We start from the raw sequence: 21,126 nt of genomic DNA, 5'->3' as shown, positions 1-21,126 counted from the left end.
GTGATTCTTCTACCTCAGCCTCCTACGTAACTGGGACTACATGCGTGCGCCTCCATGCCCAACTAATTTTTTGTATTTTTAGTAGAGACAGGGTTTTTCCGTGTTTCCCAGGCTAGTCTCAAACTCCTGGGCTCAAGCAATTTTCCTGCCTCGGCCTCCTAAAGGGCTGGGATTATAGGCTTGAGCCACCACACTCGGCCTGTCATCGAAGTTTAACATGCTGGAGCAAGAAAAGACCTAAAAGCACATTATTTCACACCTTTGTTTCTTTAGATAAAGTTCTGAGGCTCCAAAGTGGGGTAGTTACTATAGATGGCAGACTGTCAACCTGCTGGTGAATAATTCTGTGTGTTTTTACTCCTCATTTATTAGCTAGCCCCTGCTGTGTGCCAGACACTGTGGTAGGCCTTGAAAATTTTTAAAGTGTCTAAACGTATCTTCCTGCCCTCTAAGAACTCAACTGTTTAGCAGGGAGACAGATAGATAACAACTAATCATAGCATGTATTATGGATTCATTAATACAGGTATGGACAGGGTACTGGAGAAGTACAAAAAAAAAAAGGGTAAATAATTCTGGCAGGAGGGGCTACAAAATTGGAGAAGACTTCCTGGAGGAGGTAATATTTGGACTGGACTTTAAAGAAAAGGCAGTTGTTTGCTGCAAGGGCAAGACCACAGCAGGGGCAAAGGCACAGAGGCTGCAAGTATAACGCATAGTTGGGGACTGGAGAGTGGTTTGGTGGCTGGTGGGGTGCAGGGGATTTCCTCTGTGTCCTTGGCTGCAGCCAGCTGAGCCATATGCAGTTCCCCTCTCCTCTTTCCATGTCTTTATATAGAATGATGTTCTCCACGTGTCTGCTCAAGCAGCTCTTCCCTCTAATGCTCCCGGAATGAATGACAGCTCCTCTCTCAATCTTTGCATGACACCACATACTTCCCTCTATTACAGTGACTTTGACATTAAAATCAGAGGTGACAGTAGGGATTGGGTCTTTTTAAAAAAATTAATTAGAACACATGTTTGGGGTTGGATAAGAAATTCAAATCTTATGAAAAGGTAGAAGTTGAAAAAAATAAAAAGAACAAAGCCAAAGGGTATACTATCTTGAAAGTGTTGGAAAGCCATTGGAGATTTTTAAGCAGGGAATTAAAGGTATTTGGAGAGGAAGGGACTGGAGGCTAGGTGGTCAGTCAGAAAATAATTCAGGGATGAGGTGCCTGCAGGTGGGAGGTAACGATGGCAAAGAGGGGAGAAGATGAAGGTAGAACACATAGAACTCACACACTAGTTGACTGTGGAGATGAAAAGAAGAGGAGAAGAAAAGATGATGATGAAGTTTCTGATTTACTCAAGCTGCTGCCCTATCAACCACAAATTCAATATGAAATCATGCTAATTTCTCCTTCAGTGCAGAAAAAGGCAAAGTTAGCCAAGTCCACACTTTTAAAAGGATCACATGGAGAAGATGTAACACTAAACTGTGCATTTGGAAGTCATTTTTTCCCTAATGCAATAAATATGATCAATATGTAGAATAGCACAAATATTTTGCATGACAATATCTCTTAAAGTTTTCTTCTCAGATTAAGGTAAGGTCTGTAGAAAGACACCAGGACAAAGGAGGACCATAAAGTAAAGCTGATCCCAGGGTGAGTTAGCTGCACAGGAGAGTCAGGCCAAAGTACTCTCTCTTAGGAGTGAGATGAGCTGCAGTGAAGCCAGGCAGGCATATTTCTCAGACCCACATCTTATTTACCCAGAAGGTATTATGTACAGGAGGGGCAGCATTTCCTATGCTCAGCTCTATCCAAGGCCTGCCCCTCCTCACTCGTGCTGGACTTCTGAAGACAGTATGGGGAATGGAAGCTCCCAATACCTGTGATTTGCACAAGTGTGCAAAGGTTAAAGAACATGATTGTGTGGGATGTTTCTGTGTAATCATATGCAAGAGATAATACTAGACGGAATATGAGATACTGTAAAACATAAGACACACTCTCAGAATTTACTGTCTAATCTGATTAAATTATAGAGGGTTGAAAACATTCTTCAAACGAGCATATAATTTGCCTACCAAAAAAAGACTTAAAAGTAGGGGGGCTGTCCATGGGACTGTCAATAATGTTTTTACTAGCTAAACTAAAAGTAGATTTTACACTTTAGTTAATCTTTCTCTATCTCTCTCTCCTACCAGATAATTTTCAGGATCAGATGAAAAGGGAACTAGCCTACCGAGAAGAAATGGTGCAACAGTTACAAATTGTAAGATGCATTTCTACTTAAAAATAAATTCAACTTGATTGGTTTGTTTTCAGACTACCCAATATGTATGAAACTGTTCACTTTTTGCATGAAATCCTTTGGTCCACTTACCTCTCAGCTGGCTTAGATGCTAATTACCAAGAGATTTACTTAGACACAGGATAAACAGATGTGGCAGTATGTTTCCTCTAAATGTAACTACCATGTGTTAATAGACAGATGTGTAAATTATCTCTGTGGGTAAACCAAAGGTACCTACATTTTCTTCCATTATGCAAACTTCCCAAACACAGTGCTCAGTGAAGGGCTCAGTGAAGGGCAACTGTCTTCTATCCTCTCCTTTCACTACCCACGCTTGAACCAGGCCCTCCACTACCAATAAAACACAATTAATGAGCACAATTAATCAATTAAATTCACTTGAAGGATGATGAAAAGAAACAAATGATTTCCAAATGAAATGTATTACTCTATCCCAATCATTTCTAAAAATGGACACTCACTAAGATCTATTTATATGGGAACAAAAACCAGGAAGATGTCTGATAAGGAAATGTAGTGGTTTTGCTTTGGGTTTCTGTTTGCTTTCTGAATTTTTTGCCCTTTGTCCCCATGTAGATACATCTAGTATTATTCATTAGGGCTTTTAAAGGAGTCTCCCAAGCTTCTTCATTTTCATGAGTACAATGGGGAAAATTATTTCTGCTCAATATATTCAAGATATATTTAATCACCTGGATAAAAACACCTACTGGTCCTTAGTGATATTCCCAGCATAATTATTACACTTTGGGTTGCTTGACATTTCTGTACTGATCCATGCTACCTTTCAACCATTAAGCATGGATCCATGCATATGTGCCTGTCTTGTGTGCAGAGCCATATCTAGTTCTTTTGTCAGGATTATTTAAGAAAGGTAGTTATTAATGTTTCCATTCTTCATCAGAGAAATCATGCCAGTGTTAGTGACGACTCCTAAGAGTCATTTTTGAAGCAATTGGCTTTCCTTGATCTCAAGTGATCGTTAACAACTCTCAGTTCTGAAAACCACTACATAAGATGCTGCTTAAACAAGATTTTTTTCTCATGTTGGTTTTGTTTGCACTCAAATTTACTGGGGAGCAGAGGATTTTCATAATTGATTTAATAACAAATTCCCATTCTTAGCTTTTGTTTCCTTGATAATAAGAGCTGTGATTTCTTGCTGTGAATTGTGTTCTCTGTTTAAAGGAAAAACTTAAATAAAAGATTCGATGTAGGGGGATATAAAATTTTAGGATCTCCCTTATTTTACACAGGTCATCATTTTCAGGTTTTGTTTTGTTTGTTTGTGTCTTTTTTTTTGAAACAGGGTCTCACTCTGCTGCACAGGCTGGAGTGCAGTGGTATAATCATAGCTCACTATAGCCTCAAACTCCTGGACTCAAGCAAGCCTCTCACCTCAACCTCCCAAGTAGCTGGAACTGCAGGTGTGCACCACCACACCTGACTAATTCTTTAATCTTTTGTAGAGACAGAGTCTTCTGTATTGCCCAGGCTGGTCTTAAACTCCTGGCCTCCAATGATCCTCCCACCTGGGCCTCCTAAAGTGCTGGGATTACAGACATGAACTACTGCACCCAGCCCATTTTCATACTCTTAAAACAAAAGAAAAAAATTGCCACACGTGCAATAAAAAATATTGTGATTTCAGGGGGTGGTGGTGAGTATAGCAAAATGGGCATTAGAGAAGGAAACAGTATTTCTTTTAGTGCCCCTATTCAAGGCCAGTTATGTAACCTTAATGTCTTAATTTTCTTTGGCATTTGGTTTCTTTAGTGAAAGACGAAATTATATTGTCTCCATGTAATAAGCACATAGGACTGATAGAAGAAAAAATGTCTCATGTCTTTTGAGATATTTGGTACATGGAAGATTAAAACTGGTATTACTAAATCATTTTGTTATGCTGTATTGTAAAATATTTTATCACATGTTTTCATCTATCTAAACAAATGTCGTTAATTCACATTCCTATAGATAGTAAACTATTCCTGGAATCAAATTAAGTAATTTGGGAGAAGCTTGACTTTCCCGCCCCTACCGTCCTGCCCTTGTAGGTATCGTGTAATTCCTGAAATACACAAAGGTACATCCAGGGTAACAACATGAAAATTGGAGAAATCGACATGATTTGTCCCTCCTGCTTCTTCCCCTTTTTGTGTGTCCCCTACCATTAGATGCCCAGGGTTTTCATGCTGACTCCAGTACCTATCACAGTGTGCAGCATCAAACAGCTGTTTATAAACATTTGTTGAATGAATCACCACCCATGATGACCCTGACCCAACTCTGATACTCTCATGTAGCAGTCCTCTTAATTCTTTCCCAAATTTCCCTGGCTTGGTCCTAGTTTCCTCAAATGTTATTTTACACTAAACAAATACTATTACCACAACTCCTAAAGGAAGGAATACTAGCAAATTTGGGGGAGCTTCTGTATTACTGCCCTGTCTACACCTAACAGACATGAGCTTTTAAAGTCTGTAACTTGGGATTGAGACCCATCCCATACAGTTCATTAAGTGTCAGTTCCTCAACCAAAAGGAACTGCTATAAGGTTTAACCTAGTGCCCTGGTAGGAGTATTACAAGGTGCAAGTGTGCAAGTGAGTAATAAACATGAAATGTGCATACAAGCCATAAAATGCTATGCCAATGTGAGTAATGAATTTAATGGTATGGCCCTTCTCAAAGTAGTACCTACAATGGTGGAACTATTATAGGTGTGAGCCACCGTGCCCATCTGGCTAGATATAGTTTTGTGCAGAAAAGACCTATGTTTACATGGTACTATCTGCTTTAGAATTGAGGCTGCAGATTCAATGTTACTTCAACAGAAATGTATCTAATTCCTTATTCAGCTTGATGTATTTGTCAAAGTACCTGAGGGAAAATGTCTTTAGAAAATTCTATCTAAAGATTATCAAGAAATTGCAAGGTATCACAATTACTGGCTTTCTGAATATTTTAGTTGGATGATCTTATTCATCAGTCGATATGGTTGCGTGCTTTGCTTCCTGAAAACAGAACGGTTCACTCAAAATTATTTTATGTTTAAAGTTTACGGAGCATATATTACAAAACAGGCTTTTTTTTTTTCTTGAGATGACATAAAAACCCACTGTATCTTGCAGTCATGGAGAATTCAAATATATTAAAACCATCATATTTTGTAATGATTCCCAAAGACCCACAATGCATTTATCCTATGTTGTTAAAAAGCGTTTCTATTCAAAAAACTTATTTCGAAAGTGTCTTGGGTATCATTGCTATAGAAAGAAAACTTATGAATTTCTTCAGCTCCTGCATTTTTAGATTCTCTGTTGACTGTCATTTCTGCACCATTGCTTCTTTTTCCCGTGTTAAATGTAAAGTTGTGATGACTACAGAGTCAAATGATTGATTCTCTTTGTGTCTTTATAAATGAATGTACATTTATCTCAATGTGAGATTTAAAGCATGTGAGGAATTATTTAACATTTATACATGACTGTAAGCTACCTTTTTAAAAAATAGCTCAAATTTTGGGTTTTTTAGTATTTAACATGGTTTGTATTAAAGTCCCCCACCCCTGCCCTGGGTTTTCAAGTGCTTATAGCATTTTTATTACTAAACCACATTTAGTTATGCAAAACAAAGAAATATATTCCTATTCCTATGAACCACTACAAAAGATTTTTAATTTAGCATGTTTATGAAAATGTAAATGTTTAGTGTAATAAAGGGTAAAGGATTTCTCATTCACAAATGAATTGTGATTCTAGGAGAAGTTTATTCAATTTTAAAAGCAAAACTTATCAGTCCTTGGGATGAAGAAGCTGACTGAAGATTTTTATTCAGTAAATAGCCTTTTGATTAAAGTTTTTCCAAGGACTGAAATATAAAAACTTACAACATGAACTGAGACTGTGATGATGCCTTGATAAAACTTTTGTTTTATTATTACAAATTTGGCAATAATTTTATAAGCAAGTGCATCCGTGTATAAGCTACTACTGTAGATTTGTTGAAGACATGCTTTTTTATTTTTTAGTCATAGTTCTTGGAGGACATTGTGATGCTGCAATACAGAGCACATGATAAATGGCTAGACCCAGATTCACATCCTTTGAACTTGTCAGATCGCTACCACAAGGCGTGTTGATTGGGAAAATGTGCTAGTCTTTAAGTGCCCTCTGCTGTTTTTCCAGAATGCTGCAGTCACACGCAGCTAGGGGGAACCGGTCTCAAAGTTCTTCATTAAAAGCCTCAATTAAAATAATGTTCAATCAATAGATTAAGGACTAATGTTTTGTTCACTGTGGACTTGTAAAACAGCAGTTTACAACTTCCTAATGACGGGAGTGCAGTGCGTCTTCACAGGGAAAGGAGCGAGAGGTCGTTATCTTTGCTGGAAGAGTGCTTGTTCTTTGGCAAGGACACAGCTCTTCAGTAAGATGGTCTTTTCTTGGAGGTTCTCCAGTATTTACTAGGATGGGAACTTGCCCAGATTTCTACTGTATCAACCTAGAGAGTTTGTAAAAATATGTCTTACATCTTTATTTTTTTAAAAAGGTAGATAGAACCATTACTGTTTTGCATTATATTTTTAGAAGAAGATCCCTGGGCCACTGGAAGATTTTGGTTCTGTATCTAAATATGCATCAAAAGGAGATCCCTGCAAGTCAGAGGACTTAATGCAAGCCTGAACTTCCGTGGAAGCTGCCTTAAAATTCTCTAGCAGTAGACAGACTTTGGCTACTGTGTGTCCATTTCCAATTAGTGATCTACTGTTGTGCACCTTGACAGTGCAATCAGTTGTTCCTTAGTTATGTAGCGTTTTTCTTCTGATCTTTCTCTTTTTGAGATGTTGACTGACCTGAAGGTGTGAGCTCAGGTTAATTCTCTTGGCACAATCCAAGAAGTCACTTTTTCTTTTTTAAACTCCAGTACTTTTGATCTACTATAACCAAGTAGGTAATTTAGAAGTTACATAATACTTTGAATTTTTTTCTCCATGCCAATCTCGATAATTTCCAAGCTGGTCAAGATGAAAAGAAAGCTTTTATAAGTCCTATTGTAGATTTGCATGGAATAACTAACTTGTTTAAATCGAGCCTCTAAAATCCTGAGCTTCCGAGTTGGGGAGAATTTGCTGAAGTGTCTGCAAGTCCAATGTTGCATTTTATGGAATCTGAAGCACCATCAATTGTAAGAGGCACCGCTACTTGATGAGTCATAAAGAAAAAGGTTTCAACTGTAATTCTAAGATACCATCAATTATAATACATGTGATTTCAGAATGTTAAAATGTGAGGGGATAAAGTGCATCCTGGAATCAGTGAAATAATGCTGTTTCCATTAACAACTGGCCATGCTGCTATAATCTTTATTTACCATTCATGATTTAGGACTTAGAATGGAAAAATACATGATTCTCAGCTCACTACTTTTTGCTTTTTATCTTTTTTTTTTTTTTTTGGCTTTTATTTCATTTTGTTTTAATGAAATAAATGAAAAAATCAACATTCTGGTGGGGATAATTCTTCACCCCAGTTTAAATTCCAATCTGGACCCTTGGGACTCAAGTATGCTTATTTGGAAATGTCCTTTTTTTCTTGAATCCTTTTTTTTGCTTTTCTTTTCCTTCTCAGCTTCCTACCTTAATGAAATGCTGTGTTATTGCTTCTGAAAAAAAGAAAGAGGAGCCATTTTGACTTAGCTCTGAAAGTAGAATCCTTCAGGCGGGTTTCTTTGGATTAGGATGAATAGTTTACTCCTTTAGTGAGATGGCCCATGGTGATTTAACTTATCTTTCCTGGTGACTGGCATAGAACAGACACTTGCTAAATCTTTGTGGTGTCTAATTTTGATATTGAGGACTTTTTTAAAACGTGAGAGTGGCACAAACACATTTTATTGGGAACTCCTTGTGCCCAAAAGTTTACATTGTTTGTCATCCTAAATAATAGAATCCCATTCCAGGCTCTGTCATGTCATACATCTAGAGAAGTGATCCATACGCTTTGGCACATTGCAGCATACACCATAATGGAAAACCAATATTCAAAAGGGTCTCTGTTAATAGCAGGTATAGCATAACCTAGAGTGAAAAGAAGAGGTAACTGGAGTAGGGCCTTGTGTAACTGTCCTTGTCATAGTTATCTAGCTGATCTCAGCCTGCATCCTAAAATACAAGATTAGGACACTGAACTTTTAATGTTACTATATGAATCATTTATTTCAATGCTGCTATCTATACCCTTTATCAGATATGTGCCTATCTGACATGTTTATGTTGTGGTTATATATCAAAATAGTGAGATGGTTATTTTATTATTGTCTTTTCTTTCCTGTTAAAAACACTGTTTGATTCAGCTAATTATTACAGTAAAATGGTCCAGCTCTTTTTAGCCACTAGCATCACTGTAGATTTATAACTCTTTCTCATTAATAATAAAGGTTCACATGTGTGGACTGTTGATAATGAGAGGAAAACATACCATATACTGGAATGTGGGAAATTATATATATGTATATAATTATATATATATATATAATTGCTTAATTGAATGAAAGTAATTTTATTTCCCTCGCTGCTTTTACTTAACAGCCATATTTCACGTTACATTCTAGAAGGGTGAATATTTATTCTTTACATGTAGAATAGACTCAAGTCTTTAAAGCCCTGAGTTTAGCCTGTAATGCTGAAGGTGGGTAACATAAGAATAGAGCACCTTAACGGGGGTTAGTGGAGAGGCAAATCTAAATAATACATTGAGTCCAATTTCAACCACTGGAATTTTCTAACGAAAAGAAGCATACCAAGTGTGATCAACTTTTATTCAAAACCCCAGTATTCAAAAGTACTTTTCAAGTTTACCCAGGTAGAATTCTCAAGGTCATATTTTCCATTGAGTGCAGTTAGTTCTGATGCTTCTTCGTGTGTGTGTGAGAGAGAAGGGGTCTTGCTCTGTCACCCAGGCTGGAGTGCAGTAGTGCAATCATGGCTTATTGCAGCCTTGACCTTCTGGGCTCAAGCGATCTTCCCACCTCAGCCTCCCAAGTAGCAGGTGTGTGCCATCACACTTGGCTAATTTTTTAACTTTTTGTAGAGACAGAGCCTTCCTATGTTGCCCAAGCTGGTCTTGAACTCCTGGGCTCAAGCGATCCTCCCACCTCAGCCTCCCAAAGTGCTGAGATTACAGGTGTGAGCCACCGCACCCAGCCTCTGATGCATCTTATCAGTTATTGAGAATCTAATCAGAGTAATAGTTTGGGTTTAGTTAGTCTTATTTGCAATTTATAAGGATAGCATATGTTATAAAGAAATTACGTCTGTTATAAAGAAATCATTCTAATAAACTGAACAATTACATTAAACTAGTTTGTAAGCACGTTCTTGTTTTATGACCTTGAACATACATTAGAACATCATAACTCAGTTTTTATACCTAAATAAATATGATACCATATTATTAAACACAAATTTTTAAAAACTTTAAAAAGTGAAACATCGCATGTTAACCTCAAGGACTAGCTGTAGCAGCAATCCAGTGTGATCACCTGTTCTGTCCTCACTGTACTTGTTAACAGGCCTTAAGGATGCTGTACCCCAGAAGCCTCATACTGCTAAGCAGATGGAGACCTCTTTTTTTCAGGGAGGATCTATTGGCATTCAAATTGTTAGGCATGATGAAGGGTCTCCATTACACATCTGTCTCCAAATCTAGCTTACCTGGATGGTGTTGCTTGTTTTTATCTTATAGATACCCTATGCAGCAAGTTTGATCAGGAAAGAAAAGCTTGGCGCCCATCTTAGCAAAAGCTAAAAGGTAAGATCGTCAGAGGAAAGCAATTTTCTTAACTCTCTGTATTGTTGTGTGCTTGAACATATTCTTTATTGATGTGTTTGAAATAGCCCAAGGGATTGGTAAATTTGCATCCTGTGTTTGAGTCAATATACCAATAAACTTCGTTATGTCTGGGGATGGGATTTCCTAAATGAATGGCCAAGTACCTCTCATAAATTCCGTGGAAAATTCCTGTAACTAAAAATTCTGTATTCAGTCTGCAAAAGTGATCTTCTTTCTGTTTTACGGCTTTCTGCTCTTTATGGTTCTGACACCCCAATTACTGCCCCCAAGGAAACCAAAGTGTCAGCAGTCATCCTCAGGGTGTCTCATCTCTGTCTCTCCTTCGCTTCCAAAAAGCCTGCCTGAAATCTGACTTTCAGAGGGTTACTGCAGGTGGTAATATGAACAACTGGGGACAATATAGACCTTTGAGACCTTCTGCTCTAGGAATAGTAACTAATCTTTTCCCTAAACTAGTAATAGTTTCTCTACAGCTGAAGCCAGGTTCAAGGTCATATCAGTTTAAAAGAAAATGGGAAAGACAATTATTTTGGACTCTTAAGGAAAAGCAGACAGTGAAAATTCAATGGCTATATTCAGAACATACCTAAACATTTGAAAAGAAACTTTTTCAGCCCATGGAAGAAGACATGTAATTATTAGAATTGTGGGAATGCAAAAACTAGCACTTTGTTTCTGTAACAATATATTGGGATGACCTAACAACTAGGATTGCTAAATCAGGAAAAAAACCACAGATGCCAAAGGTAGCATTTGTTAGTGCTCATGGCCAGCTAGGACTGCAGCCATTTATCAGTTTGATCCATTCCCATCAGAATGACTCTTCCCACTCCTCCCCTCTGGAACATATTTTCAATTCAATAGAATTTGTTAGCAAAGAGAATTGTGCAGGCTCACGGTTCCTTTCGTTCCTTCACCTCCCTTCTGCATATCACAAATTTCCTCTAGCAGGTGCAAATGACAATTTTTCTTGCCATTATTTTTATTAGTGGTAGTCTTCAGTATTTGTCTTAAATAATAATAATTATGTTACATTTCATCAGGTGCTCAAAACCCTTTCCAAAACAGTCTTTCATTCATGTGCTTTCCCTTAATTTTACACATGGGGAACTGAGGTTTACAGATAAGAGATATGACATTTTATGTTCATGTTGCAAAGCCAAGAAGGGATTCTGGGGGCCCTGACTTTGGATCTAGTGACTGCCTCTTCCTAATGCATGGACTTATTGTTCTTGGTGAGCAGATGATACTGCAACAGAGGTGCTCCGAGAGTAAGTCATTCTGTTTCCATCTCTATGAAGTTATTAACAAATGCACCTGTGAAGTTGGCTCTGTTCTATATATTAAAGTATTTTTATTAAGTCTGAAGTTGACTTTGGGCAATTTCTTTCTCAGTATAGTAGACCAGGTTTACACCAGCAGTGTGAAATGAAAATTTTAGAACATTTAGATTCCAGTGAATTTTAACTCAGAATATCAAGATAATTAAGGCAAGAATGGTCCAAATTAATTCTGATAAACTCCATACGTATAATGGTTGAAAATGTCAAACTAATTTTCTTTCAAGAGAAAATATTAGGATGTTTTTAAAAATAACCTTCTTATTCAAAGTTTATAAATCATAAAGTCATACGAATCATGAAGTTTATGAATCAAAACTCAGTTAATTGCACTCACCCAGGGACACACACAAACACACACACACACACACACACAATGAAAACAAAAACAAAAGGAAACTCAGTAAATGTTTACAATGAGCTCACTTAGCTTTCCAGCCCCTGATAACAACCTTGTGCCCCTGTCCAGCTTCTCCCACTGCCTACCGCCAATGATGGTAAATTTTGCCTGTTTTTGAACTTTATATAAATGACATTGCATAGAACATTCTCTTGTGTCTGGCTTGTTTTACTCAGCACTTGGGAGATTCATCCATTAGAATGGGGTTTTTGTTGTTTTGTTTTGAGACATGGTCTCACTCTTCTGCCCAGACTGGAGTTGCAGTGATGTGATCATAGCTCAATACAGCCTTGACCACCCTGGCTCAAGCCATCCTCCTATCTCAGCATTATAGGTGTACATGCCACCATGCCCAGCAAATTTTTTTATTTTGTAAAGACAGGGTCTCCCTATATTTCCCAGGCTGGTTTCAAACTCCTGGGCTCAAGCAGTCTTCTTGCTTTGGTCTCCCAAAGTGCTGAGATTACAACCATGCCCAGCCTTAGCATGTGATTTGATTTATACTTAAAAGCTTCAATAAACTCTCTTTGTATTCCTTACACTTCCCCAACCCATCTTCCCTGTTTGTCAGACCTGAGCCCATTTTGCACCTACAGATTAAGACTCACTGCCCAGAAACTACACTTCTGATAGTGACCTAGCATACGGTTAGGTGGGAAAAAGAAAAAAAAAAAGATTGATTTGTGTTTAGTAACTAATGCTTCCTCCATGCTGATTTTGTTTCCATCCTTGCAGACAACAGGGATTTCTCTAAGTAGACCCTGGTGCTTTCAGAAGATTAGTGGTTACTTAAATGCTTAGCTAAATCAGCCAAGCAGAGAATCATGACTGTATTGTTAGAGGCAGTCTCTGATTCTCAACATGCCAAGCCTGCAAGGAGTTACCCCAAGAGAGATTACAAGATAAAAATCATTACACCAAGGGAGAGAGACACATTCTGTCTTGCAGAGTGACCACAGGTTTCCAAATTAGGGACTGATGCATTAATGTCTTATGCAAGAGTGACCCTTAAGGTAGTATGCTGTATTCTTGCCACCCAGTGGATTCCAATATTACTATTAAGAGGAGGAAGCTTTTCAAAACCACAGGCAATCCACTTAGTAAGCTGAGCAAGTACTGCCACATATCACTGATCTGCATATTTTTTTTGTTCTACATTAGAACATGAGAAATTCCATGTTGAGTCAAAATAAAGATCCACCCAGGTCAAGATACTTTAAGAGCAAAATTGTTGTTCTTAGCAATATCAACCTCAAAATGTAGGCATATACACTGAATACTCTTAGATTTCCCTTGATAACACCATAAAGATCCATTACCCATGGATTTAGCTACACCTTTCTTCGACCTAAGCATAGTCCCCATTGGGGCAATGAATTCTATTTGTTAAGCTACCAGCTGTTTAAGTGTAGTTTATTTTATTTACCTTCAAACTACCTCCTAAAACAAGCCCTATTAGATTAGACATTGTACCGCTCTTCGTATTTGTCTCATTATGAGCTCATGAGTACAATGGAAAGGATTTGAAAAAATACTTCAAAATGTTGCAGACATTATCCTTTCACCTGGGCCCATTTTTAATGCCAGAATTATTCCCGATGGCCTTCCTAACCTCTAGTTAATTCTGTGACCCACTTCCTGCACAGATAACCCAGTATCATCTGTGTGAAATCTGTCCCCAAATAAAAATGGTATGACGTTTAATGGTATTTATGGTATAATGGTATTATTATTTTACATTCATTTTCTTCCAAACACATTTAAATGTTTTGCAGTTATCATTCATGTAACTAGTTGAAGCACCCACAACTTTCACAGACAAGAATTAAACTGTTTTACATAAGTAGGAAGTGAATCAGGGAAATGTCTCATTCATAGTCATGCAGAAACTCAGTGGCCAAACTGGAAATGATAATAATGATCATTTATTGAGCACTAACTATGCCAGATACTGGCTAAATACTTACTGTGTTATCCTTACAATGCTGTAAGGTAGATCCTGTTATTACCTCCAATTCATACTTAGAAACTGAGGCTCAGGGAGTCACATAGCTCTCAAGTGGCAGATACAGGATTCAATCCAGGTCTATTTGACCCTAAAACTTTCTCCCTGTCTTCCTTGGGTCCTTAGCTGGTGGTGAGGGAGATTGGGTGCCAGATCTGGTGCTATCTCCCTATGTTATCTTGAGTAACATCATTTCATCTCTTTGAGTCTCACTCTTGTCTATAAAATGTGGATGGCCAAACCTGATCAAAATCTCTACTAGCTCTAAAATTTTGGCTGCCACTTTTGTGTGCCAATTTTCTGATATATTTTCTCTTTTTCCCCAGAAAAGGGCCACTTTCATGAAAGTCAGCCCAGGACCCCATGTAACACCCAAGGGCATGACCCACCTATTTTTGCCTTATGTCTGCATTTTCTTAATCACTAATTGCTACATTGCATCTTTCTGGAGCGTTTGGAATATTATTTTTTATTGGTATTTTAACTATATCTACCTCTTTGGTAAACTCTTATTTTTGTTTCACTTCTGGAATAATTACTATGAAAGTAACAACAAGAGTCTTTAAAAAAAAAAAAAGATACTGGATTTTAATTGAACATTCTGTGTCCTCCTTTTGTATAGATCAAAGATAAAGAGGGAGAGTGGTACATTCATTTCTCTCATCTTTAGTCAGACATAAGAGGTTCTTTTAAGAATCTCTGTAGAGAATAATGGTGTGGCCCCACTGTTCTAAGGACTTTATGTTGATTATCTTATTCAATCTTTGGAACAACCCATTGAGGTAAGTATTACTGCTTTCACCCCCTACAGCTGAGAAGGCTAAAGAGACAAGAGATGAGTAAGTTGCCTGTGGTCTCACTGCTAGGAAGTCACAGGATTTGAGCCAGGCTGGGGCTGACTCTGCATTCCATACTTTGTCTGCTCTCCTCTGGTTTGTCACCTAAAATCGTGGCCTAATTCACATCTTGTATTATCAGTTATAATTACGCAGTTAATAACTAATCCAATCATTTCATTGATTTTGAATCGCAAAACCTCCGCTCATACTTCTATGTTGCCCTGACACTCTATGACAAGAAAAATAAACATAACTTGGGCCATCCAATCAAAACCAACAGAGCACCAGAGCATGAAATTCTGTCTGCCCCTTTCACTGCAGGCTGCTTTTGTCTTTGCCCAACAACAAATCCCAGCTTCTAAACCCATCTAAATGGTTTCACTGTAAAAAGGACACAGCAAACCAGCACACTCTCATGTAATATTTCTGGTTTGACTCAATGTCATCAGAGATATATAACCTAGGGTGGCAGACAAAATGTCTTCTCCTAAGGAGGTATACCAAATATTACTCTAAATGTTTTAAAATTATCTGATTACATTAGGCTCAGCTTGTCATTCTGTGCTTTTGTCTTGTCCCAGGTGCACAGAACGACTTACTCTTGTTCTCTTGTAAGATACAGCCTGCCAGGGAGCACTTCTGACCCGCATTAAAGACTGCAGATCGAAAGGGCTTGGGAATTAAATACAAAATCAGGTTCAGGAGAACCTAAGGACAAGTGACCTCAAAACAGCATGGACAACCATGTAAAATAGACTGTAGCAGCCATTCATTAGTGGGGGGAGGGGGGAGCCAACCAGAGCAGTCAATGCTTGTCGCATCTTTTGGTGGAACCAAAGTTCGAGTCTTCGTATTTTTAAAGGACAGTTGAACCCAGAGCATGGGAAATGCTATTAGCCAACTGGGATGGGAAATCCATGGATGGTCTCAGGCAGTCTCAGTGCTGCACACATGGAGAAAGCAACTCTACAAAACTGTCTTTTCCTTTTGAAGAAGTGATTCTTGGTGGAAAGAAAACACAAGACCTGTCCTAGGAGTGGGGATCGCGTTTCAACGGATGGGAAGGCACCAGCCGTACAAACCTGCTTTTCATAGAAAACTGGACAGACTTAACACGTGGCCCCTTCCTCTCTGTACTTTGCCTGCTGTATGAATGAAGATTGTATTCCTCTGGAAATATTTTACAGTTTAATATTGAGTGTAATTAAGAATATAATCATGTTATCAAAAATGGTATTTAACTCTGTTGTAGTTTCTTTAACATTCATGTGGATAAAAAAAGTCTATAATAAAAAAACTATGAAGTAATAGTTGTGTTCATGTAGTTAAATGCGTATTTGCTTGAGGATAACTAAGAGAAATTCATACTTTTAAGAATTATTTTGGTATAAAAAATTTGAATAAATTATTTTTGAAAACAGAATTCCTTCAAAAATGATTATTAAAGGCTAGCCCAGCCTTTGGTCATTGTCAGCATCTGGACAACTCCCCCATTGTTTTAAGATCTTTGCATAGGTAAAGGAATGTTCTAAATTCCTGCTAGGTCTTCCAGTAGTGTTGCTGATAGAGCCCACTGTAGGCCTTCCTACTTACTGTGATGTTAAATCCAAGTCCACAAGATCATATTATGCCCCAAATTCTGCCTTTCAGATGAGAGAGATAAATAGTGAACACTTTGCAGCCAAGATTTCTAAGGTAATGTAGGTTGCACAGAAGTCCACCATGGATGACCTTCCAACCTGAGGTTGCCAAAGCCCATCCTAACTGAAAAAACATCTCACCATTGGCATCCCTCAACAGATTTCAAAAGAGCCTTCAGATGCATCGCCATGAGATTTAATACTTTTTCCCCACCAGCTTTATTACCACAAACTATCCCAAAAAGCTTCACAACTTACCCTTGAGATAAATGCTCTTATCTTGGCTGTGATAATAAGAAACCAAAGGAGGGATACTCATTTGTGATCTTCTTCCTAGCCTATGAAGGATGAGAAGTTGTGTTAGAGAAGGAATGTAAACCAAGTCCCAGAGTCTGGAAACAGAAACTAATATGAAGATGCTGTGACAAAAATTTTTCTCTTTGAGCTGTTCTTCCAGGAGGGGCCTGGGTGCAGGTATGAGTCTCACAGAGTCCTTTGGACATGATACATGTTTCTAAAACTGGTCATTGTACTTAGGTGTGTAATTTGAGCAGTCAGGTAAGTGGAGAATTTTCTCTGATATAAGCATGAAATTACACATAGGGATGGAAGCCCTGTGGCTCTTAGCTTTGTACTTTAAGCCAAGGATACCAGAGGTGGCAGAAAATCATCTGGGAGGTCACAAACCTGGCTTCATGACTAGCCACCAGGGTCATTTTCTACAGAATCCAATGCAAACTCTAGGACCAGATAGCTTCTCAGAGCAAGAGCAACTTGGTCCAGGAGTTTGGAGGGAGAATAACAGATTTACAGATAAATTTAAGGTCTTTGTCCTGCAGCTGCATCAACTGGCGGTATAAACCAGCCTGAAATGTCATTCTTTTGTTTCCAATTGCAACTTTAAATATCTATGAGTTATTAGTGGTAAAATATAAGCAAATGATCTTGTAGTAAAAGAGAAATAAAAACCCAATAACTTGACCAGTATGTCTGCAGCACTCTGGACTTATTAACCATGGCATAACTCTGCACTGAGTTCATGGCCAAGTTCAGTACAGAAAACCATTTGCTTCTGCTGCTAACAATGTTAAAACTATCACTTCTCGGCCTTTTGGCTAAGACCAAGTAAAGAATGTTAAAACCGCACTGGTGCCTTCCAGTTCTCCACCTAAATTCCAGATTCCAAAGAAGCCCAGCTGTACGTGTCTCTGAGTGCCAGGGCTCTCCTGTTGACCTTACTCCCTTGCCTTAGAGTCTCTATTCGTTACAAGCACTAGAGCCTAACAATCCTCCAAGTAGCCATAAAGCTACACACCAAAAACCCAAAGCTTCAAAGAAAAAGTCAAGGAAATCACACATGTGATGTGGAAACATGTCATTTACCCCAAGTGTTTTCTCATTAAGAATAGTGAACAGATTTTTCCTGTTCTAGTAATGTTTGTTGCTTTTAAGTTGGAACAAAAGAATTCTTCCCCAAAACTGGATAGAATTGTGTTATCTGAGCTGCCTTGTGGAAACAGACAGGACATCCATCTCCAGTGCTGCATGGGGCTAAAAATAAAGCTACTCCTCAGAAAGACAAGTAAAAATTCTTGGCTGCACAAAACGACAGCAGAAAAAAAAAAGCTGTGCTCTTTTCTTTGTTTTATCATGTCAAAATTCCAAGGTCGTTCCAAATACTAACTAATGAAGCACACAGGCATTGCAAATACAATTCTCTATTTTAATTCCAAATCAAATTATAAAATCAGAAAAAGCATCAGCAAATAAAAGCAAAAATCCAGGCCCAAACAGTAAAGTATTTCCTGTTGGGGCAGACCAGACATTTCAGACTGATGCTTTCCATCCTTAGAATGCCTGAGTAATTGCTTGTCTGTTTGCCACAGGCAAGGAGAGAGGGACATCACATCCCAATTTCCTTAGATTGAACAATGAGTGTGGTCTCTGCACTGTGGAAAATAGAGAACTCTCTCCTAGCTACAGGGGATATGATCAAACTGATAGGAGCTCTTTCATTTAAGAGTTAAGAGTTAAGACAGTGTTGGGTTGGTCAGCAGTGAGGGAGGTTAGAGAAAAGGAACACTGTCTGCATGGTAAGGATGTGTAACCACTCTCATTTAACTCCCAGCACTCTCTATGCTATGAGCAGAGGGCCTTTGTCTCTCTCTACAGAGTTGAGCACACAGAGTCTGACCATCTTACAAGATTCCCTATAGGCAACCCAAACCATGTTTGTAATAACAGACTTTTGTGGGGGAGATGCGTACTATAAACTTTAGGAGGGCAGAAGATGTTTGTTTCAGCTGACTACCCTCTCCCTAGTGCTTAGCACAGTCCCTGGCAGGTAGCAGCAGCACAAAACAGTTTTGTTAAATGAGTGATTATATCTCCTTTATTTTATTTGAGCCAATCATAGAAGCAGATCAGTTCACTGTTATCAATTTAAGCTCTCTCAAAGGTTTACTTTTCATCTGATTTCAAATGATCATATGTGGCAAATGCTAGTTGCCATCCTATAATACCCATTCTCAGGTGGCAATACACCCAATTGAACAATTACCTTACTTGCAGTTAGACATGGCCATGTGACTATATTTTGGCCTATGGGATGGAGGTGGAAACATGTGGAACTTTCAGGAAGGTAGCTTCAAAAGAGCTTTGACTTAATTAAATATTTCTTTTTTTCCTTTCCCTTTCTCTCTTTTCTGATGTCTATAAGATGGATGGAGGCCCAGCAGCCATCTCAGGCCATGAGGTGATTTTGAAGATGAAAACCATATACTATTAATAGTATGGCACACAAAAAAGTAATAAAATCCAGGGTCCTTGACAACTACTCAACCACCATTCCAACTCTGGACTGACCATTTCCAAATTTCATTTATGAAGGAAGGAAATGAGATTCTATCTTATTTAACCACATTATTTTAGATTTTCTATTAACTCTTATTACAAAACCTTTTGCTCTATTTGAGGGCCCCCACTGCCAACAACTGCATGATTTCTTATTTATGTGATAACTTTCCAATGCATATTTATGCTGTTAGTTCATTTTATGAGCTTATTGGTCCTTTGATTTAGCTAAGGGTATTGGATATGGAAGCTAACTAGTTGCAGAGTCAACCCTAAATCCAGTTCTTCTTACTGCCATGGCAAGCTATTCTCATCTATTTCTTGGCCTCACCGTCACACTAAGCCAGCTGTAACATCTCTGATATCTCCCATTGCAATATATGCAGGTGAAGATAGGGAAAGGGGCTGAACCTGAACTTGGCTAGCTTTCCAGGGTAGGACAGGAGATGGACTAGAAAGGTAAACTGTCCAAAAGGCCTCATTCATTCTCATGTGACACAAAGAAAGATGTGAGCAGGTATGTAGCCAGACCCCAACAAGCGAATAGATCTCAGCAGCACAGGCATGTTCAAGAGTAAGAGGTTGTCAATCACCATCATCCATGATACAGGGCCCTGCCACTCATATGGCATTTATGGGCAGGTTCTGTCCTTGGGAAAACACATCATTGAGAATACACAGGTGGCAGGAAGCAAACCCAGTCCTAGACTTGAAGGCATGATGGGCAGAGAGCTCTTTGGCTCAGGAGCCCATGTGGGCTTTGGCTCTCCTGCTCAGAGGGGCAGCAAGGTAAGCTTGGGAACTCAGGAGAGAGCCCTGGGACTTCCAGATTTGAGCCTGTAACTACCACACAGGACTGGGAGAAAAAAAGCAAAGACTTTCTAAATGTAGCATGACTCCAGTCTTGATTTGGGACCTGAAGCTGTGTTGCAGCTTTAGGAAGAGGGATGAGAAGGGGGCTGGCTTTGAGCTAAGAAAGGTGCTGAAAAACACTGAGAGCTGACAATACTTCTATGCAGATGGCCACTTATTTCCATACCAAGATGAATATACATATAATTTAGAAGAAATAAAGTTACCTAAAGTAAACAATCATTCGGAAAAGCCATGACTGTGTGCTGAATTAAGAACTTCTCTAAAAGCACTGTTAATACCTGGAGTTTTCAAATAACAAAATTCATTCTTCACATCCAACTTTTACATCATCTCACTATTAAGGACAGTGGCTTCCTGGATGATTGTTAATGATGGTTTTCTTTATTATATTTTAGACCATTTAGCAAAGTTTATTGATTTATACTTCCTTGTAATTAGTTATAGTGATTGAAATAGCTTTTATGGCCCTCTAGGGATTGACTTTTTAAAGAATCAACACTTCCCCCAAATTGTGTGCTTTAAAACATGGTTAAATACTGTTTGAATTCAGTACTAAACTATCATTGGTGAAACTGTAATTTTATGTGTAGTTGCTTTTTCATCCCTCTGCTTATATGGCACTATCATCCAATTACTTGGCAGCCAATAATAATACGAGCAGCCAACTTTTATTGAGTGATTAGAGTAAGATGAACATTGTACTAAGTTTATGCACAATGCTTAATGCATTATTTCTTTTAAACCTCTCAACAACCCTATGAGGTAGGGACTATTTAATTGAAATTTAAAGGAGTTAAGCTACTCCGCTGATTAAGCAGAAAAGTAGGAGTTTGAAACTAGGGAAGATGGCCGAATAGGAACAGCTCCAGTCTCCAACTCCCACCGCGAGCGACACAGAAGACCGGTGATTTCTGCATTTTCAACTGAGCCTCTGCTGCTGACACCCAGGCAAACAGGGTCTGGAGTGGACCTCAAGAAATCTCCAACAGACCTACAGCTGAGGGTCCTGAC

General features: G+C 38.5%; 1 protein-coding gene across 1 annotated transcript in view; it reads left to right on the top strand.

Moving 5' to 3' along the window:
* SKOR2 (SKI family transcriptional corepressor 2) overlaps positions 1 to 10,117 on the top strand; it is a 38,321-nt gene extending 28,204 nt beyond the window's left edge. The window contains exons 7-8 of the mRNA XM_011969054.1: positions 2,198 to 2,265; positions 10,055 to 10,117. Of these exons, the coding sequence (XP_011824444.1) occupies positions 2,198 to 2,265; positions 10,055 to 10,117 (131 nt within the window). The remainder of the gene's footprint in view (positions 1 to 2,197; positions 2,266 to 10,054) is intronic.
* Positions 10,118 to 21,126: the final 11,009 nt, after the last annotated feature.

Source organism: Mandrillus leucophaeus, unplaced genomic scaffold, assembly GCF_000951045.1.
Source record: "Mandrillus leucophaeus isolate KB7577 unplaced genomic scaffold, Mleu.le_1.0 Scaffold87, whole genome shotgun sequence".
In the NCBI taxonomy this organism is placed as follows: Eukaryota; Metazoa; Chordata; class Mammalia; order Primates; family Cercopithecidae; genus Mandrillus; species Mandrillus leucophaeus.
The sequence above is the reverse complement of the archived record's forward strand: the minus strand, read 5'-3'. Positions and strand labels throughout refer to the sequence as shown.